The sequence below is a fragment of the Sinocyclocheilus rhinocerous genome, unplaced genomic scaffold (genome assembly GCF_001515625.1).
Source record: "Sinocyclocheilus rhinocerous isolate Xijiao unplaced genomic scaffold, SAMN03320098_v1.1 scaffold5455, whole genome shotgun sequence".
NCBI classification, from domain to species: domain Eukaryota; kingdom Metazoa; phylum Chordata; class Actinopteri; order Cypriniformes; family Cyprinidae; genus Sinocyclocheilus; species Sinocyclocheilus rhinocerous.
Window position 1 is genome coordinate 1 of NW_015629355.1, and position 5,399 is coordinate 5,399.

At 40.6% G+C, this 5,399-nt stretch overlaps 1 protein-coding gene across 1 annotated transcript; it reads left to right on the forward strand.

Moving 5' to 3' along the window:
* The first annotated feature begins 144 nt into the window (after positions 1–144).
* LOC107738880 (uncharacterized) lies at positions 145–1,848 on the forward strand. The gene has a single exon (XM_016550781.1). It carries the CDS (start codon positions 145–147, stop codon positions 1,846–1,848), a length of 1,704 nt encoding a protein of 567 aa, XP_016406267.1.
* The last annotated feature ends 3,551 nt before the right edge of the window (positions 1,849–5,399 follow it).

Genomic DNA, 5,399 nt, shown 5'->3' on the forward strand with positions numbered 1-5,399 from the left:
TGTTTGGACAGGACAGGGATCAGACTTCAGGTTAGCTGGCTCTTCACTACCCTGCACTGTGAATGTTTACAAGGTATGTTCAGATTTGTTTATGCAGACTGTGATTGACTGTTATTTTGACAGCTCAAGAACAGATCCAATTTTATGACCAGTTTATGGAGAAATATAACTTACATTTTCCTGCAACTGTACATTACTCTTGTTTTTCTTAACAGATATCAGCGCCAACCTTCTACAGCCACTTTCCTGCAGCACCTGTCGGAGTACAATGGCTCAACAGGTGAGCCAAAAACTTGGGTGGCATCAGGTCCCAGAACTAGCAGGGATATTTATGACTTTAACAAGCAGAGTGAGATATCATCAATCACAAATTTTCCTACACAAACCAAGTTATCTCACAGAGAATTAACTGACTACATTGGTGAAGTGAGAAATCTTGTACCAACAGAAAAACAGAGATCAGATAAGGGGAGGAATACAGAAAGAAACAAATGTGCACAGCACGAAGGGTGGGAAAACACATGGCCAATAAACTACAGAGGAATAAGAGAAAACTTTGGAACAAACATTCACAACGAGCTCCAAGCATATGCCGTCTGCTATCATCATAAACTTTCCAAAAAAACACCTCATTTTGAGGTTGGGGAGTGGAGATCATCTAGGTGTGCTTCAGACATGGAGAAAGTGTTGGGATGTCGCCAGTGGGCTGTTAGTGCAGAGACCACTGAAAATTTCCAGCCAACTGCTTTAACATCACAGAAAAAAGACAAAACTGACCTCAGCAACAGAGAGAGGGAACATCGGTGGAAATGGAGCCCTTGGAGTTCAAGAAATACAGAAAGTCTTTTCCCAGTAGGATCATTTAAACAGCCTCCATCCTACATGGCACCACGGGCATACAGCTCCCCGAAGGATGGTGACAAGATAGCAGGAATACCGAAAGTTACTAGAGAGGCAAGTGTGGAAGCATTTCAGGAGCAAACATTTGAGAGCAGAAAAGTAAACTTTACAGATTCGACAGAAACACATCATGATCTTTCATCAAACAATGAACATTATTTACAAAACAATAACCAGACACAGAACACAGAGAGTTATCGCAGTGATATCACGGGTGGACTACACTGTCTGGAAACCTTAAATACATCCACTGTCATGCAGTACACAACAACAAACACAATACCACCTTCTCCACAAGCACAGCTACAGTACCGAGGGTCTTCACACATGACCCATCCTGAAATTACTCAAAAGAAGCAGACCAAACTTACAAGAAGAAAAGGTGGCGAGACTGTGTTTTGTCTAGTCTCTCGTATGGGAGAAGTGTCAGGCTTGTCCAGTTCTCCAGAGGAGCCACTTAAATCCCACGTGTTACCTCTGTTAACTGATTGCAAACCTGATGACAAGACAATCACCACTGAGCAGATAAATTCACCTCAGGGCAATGATGACAGCAGACAAAATCAGGATGCATACTTGAAGAAGGACAAAGCTGTGGGGCAGTTCAACGGATCCTTAATGTTTGGAGAGTATAGTCATACACCCCTAGATCAAAGATCCAGTTCTATTCAGGATTTGGGTAATGTAATAAAACCAGATGAAAGTAAAGAAGAGTTGCAATGTTATGTCCAAGGGAATTACTCAGAGTCAAACTGTTTAGCCCAGAAGTCACTTATGCAAACAGACGGACATGAGAAACCATGCAGGGAAATCATAGAGAAATTCCCATTGTGGAAAGGGCCAAAATATCGGCATCACTCGATGGGTATGACAGAGCAAAGAAATGAGCAAAGCCAGCATACATATGAATCAATCCACAGAACAAGGAAATGCACCAGCATTGGATGACAGTGTGGATAAGTACAGTACACAGAAAGATAACGAAAACCATCAAAAAGATACTTCTAAGGACCTTACCAAGGATAGCTCAACAGAAGACAACCTCTCCGATGAAAGAGATGATAAGCGAGTACTTGTTTGGGATTGCTCTACACCCCTCCTTAGGAAAAGTGCAGAAAATTACATCAGAGAATTTGAAGAACGCATACACAAAGCTGTTTTACCTTCAACTGTGGGTTCCAGTACTTTCAGAAGATCAAGTTCTTCACCTCATTTGTCATTTACCTCTACTTCCAACACATTGGATGAATCAAATGTATCAGCTACTTCTGTGGTTTCTCACACAGAGAATGAACCACTGTTGCTTCCATCTTTTACTAATACAGAAACCACCGAGTACTCTGGTCCTCCCAGTGTTCAGTCAAGATGTACATCCTCACTTCCCTCTCCTTCAACTCCAGTTCCAGATGCTTTTGAAAATTCATCTCTCCCACAGACAAGAAATGTTTCTTCTGATGTTTTAAGCTGTACTTCATCACCCCCTGAACACAAGCAAAAAATCCAACATGCCAAGTCCCTGTGGGACGCGGTAAGTCGTATACGCAAACACACTGCTCCCGACTCCGAAACTGAGGAAGAGGCGATGGTTGAGTTTAGGGAACAACCTGAAAGTGCAGACAATGACTTGCTTTATCAGAGACTGAACACAGAAGAGGAAGGAGAATTGGAGGGTAATACATTAGAGAACTCAACAAAAACCAAATGATGTTTCGACTCCTGTGGCAGAAAACACTGTGTAAACGATCATTGCATTACAAGCATAGGGTAGTGAAATAACAACACCTTCGGTGACACTACACACTGACAGTCTGTGCATTAGTTAGGGATGTGCCCGAATCCGAATACCATGTTCGGAAAGGAAATGACGTGAGCTACGGAACCCCTAAAGGGAATAAATAAATACAAGATGGGAGGAAAAAATACAGAGTTCTGACATGAAACTCTAGATGGCGCAGTCCGATAGGTCTAACTCAATCTGACCTAATGACATCATTATCACATGGCACAGCTGATTGGTTCTCTCCTGTATCGGTAGCCAATGAGCTCGCTGCTCAACATTGAAATATATGACTAGTGCTTGCCATAGCAGTGCAGAACATTCAAATATATGACTAGTGCTTGCCGTAGCAGTTGCAGCTTGCTTCAGAAACCCTCCACCTTCCCCAGCTCCACCTGTATAGATCTACTACGAGGTGATTCATGTATGCTATATGGGGGTTATTCATATGTGTTATATTTGCAGCAGCAATATTTCTTACATCCTCACAGCAGCATGTTGTGGATGTATTGACAGTAGCAAGTCTCGGTACTTGCTCTGCCGCAGCAGCAGCAGCAGCGTAGCAGATCTATTCCGCCACGACCAAATACATTAACATTGTCATGTACATTACCATGCCAATCCTTCGAGAGAACTGCATTAATATTATTAACGGAGTGTCTATTTACACTGAGTGCAAATAGCCGCCTTGTTAGCAGAGGCTATTTACACTAACTCCGCCCACCAACGTGTGATAGTCAATCCGGCATCAGGGAGCCGCTATTAATATGCGGGACATTGAAATCGCTTTTGAATGCATGCTTGTTTTTTACTTCCACTTTCGAGATTCGCGATCACATGTACTCTGTGTATACTATGGTGCTGCAGTACTTACCACACATTTTACAAGATTAAATGTTTGTCTGTGGTGCTCAGGATCTGCAAATCATTCTCCATCGTCCTATCAGTCATGCTCCCATGCATAACCATGTCCTTTTAGTGGTTCCGTAGAATGAGTTATTTGTTTTCCATGCCTTTCCGAATACGGACTCACTATTCGGGCACATCCCTAGCATTAGTGGTAGGGATTTTTCTGTGACACTTTCTGCAGTTTACATTGTTACACCAGTACGCAGTAACAAGTGACTGTCTTTATGAGCGAGTCATAAAATGTTTCACTCAACCAATTAGTTCAAAAACAGATTCATTCAGGAATGGAACATCACCTGCTGTGTGTGAGACATGGAATGGTTAATTCTGATGTCTCTTTGTTTGAAACTATTTAATAAAATGTAGGAGGGTTGTACTTAATTTCCACATGGTTTTCTGCATGATCTGCTTATTTCTGTTGCATAAATAACTTTAAATTTGTTATGCCTGTTGCTTGAAGCTGGATTTGTCAATAATAAAAATTGGGCCACATTACTTATGACCTGTATCATGTTCAACATAGAAAAAAAATGATGATAAACCATGGATAAACCATGGAATAAATCACATGCTATTTATCTGTAGCACTCATAAATACAGAGATTTGCTTTTTATATAAATAGTCCCTTGTAATTCCATTATAGTCCAATTTCACAATATTGTATTTCAATATTACTTTTAAGGTTCTATTTTAAAAGGCTTTTTGACAGCATTAATGTAACTAATAGGAGTCACACTAGGGTTTGTGGATCACTAACAATACTAAAGACTAGTTAAAAAAATGCCTGCATTAGCTGCTTAATATTTATAGCTGCTGTATGTTCACCCATATCTAAAAACTATAGCATTATAATTATACAGTACTGTATATTCATGAGTGTTTAAAGAATAACAACCTCCTCTAAAAACTGAAATATTACAATTTCAAACAATATATTAATCAACTATATATCAAATTATTTTTACACATTCTGAAGGAAATGTGAGTAGTGTTAGACCAGGGGTGTAAAACTTGATTCCTGGAGGGCCACAACCTTGCAGAGTTTAGCTTCTGCTGCGTTCCATTTGCCTTGAAAGCCAGATGTCGGAGCTGATAATGACATCAGACACAAGTGGACCGTGTTTCAGTAGAGAAGTCAGAAAACCAAGATGGACGCGTCCATTGTTAGCAATACCAGTCAATTAAAAACATATAAAAAGTGGTAAATAGAGGTTGGATATTACTGTGTGCACCACTGAGTTTATTGAGACACAGACAAACATAAATGCTAATAAACAATATATTACTACTGTTTATCTTCTGTTGATGCACTGAGCAGCCATATTGGATTCTGAAGTTGGAGTTGCTGCGATTCCTCCGAGATTCCGAGTCAGAACTCCAACTTCAGATAAAAGTTCCTACTGGGAACTCAGAATTTCCAACTTCCGAGTACAAATGGAACGTGGCATTCAACCCTAATTAAACACACCTGATCCAGCTTGTTAAGTCCTTCATGCTTATTTGAAAACAACATGGTATTTGTGTTTGAGCAGGGATAGAACTAAACTCTTTGCACCCCTGTGCTAGACCGTGCAAAACAATAGGTTACTTTTGTAAACACAGTTCTTTGAAACATTGGGTGGAGAGATCCAAATATGGGAAGTGCATCCGTGTCTGACTACTGCAGAAGCATCCAATTGCATCAAGTCTGGCCTGACAGAGAAGAGCACATGCCCAGTGCCAGGTAAGGCACCACCCCTTAACAGTGGAAAAGGTTTTTCCACCATTTATAAGATCTTGTATGTTTGTTCAACACTCTGAGATCCAAAATGG

Coding starts and splice junctions, on each gene's coding strand:
- LOC107738880 (XM_016550781.1), top strand. CDS start 145: ATGACCAGTTTATGGAGAAATATAACTTACATTTTCCTGCAACTGTAC.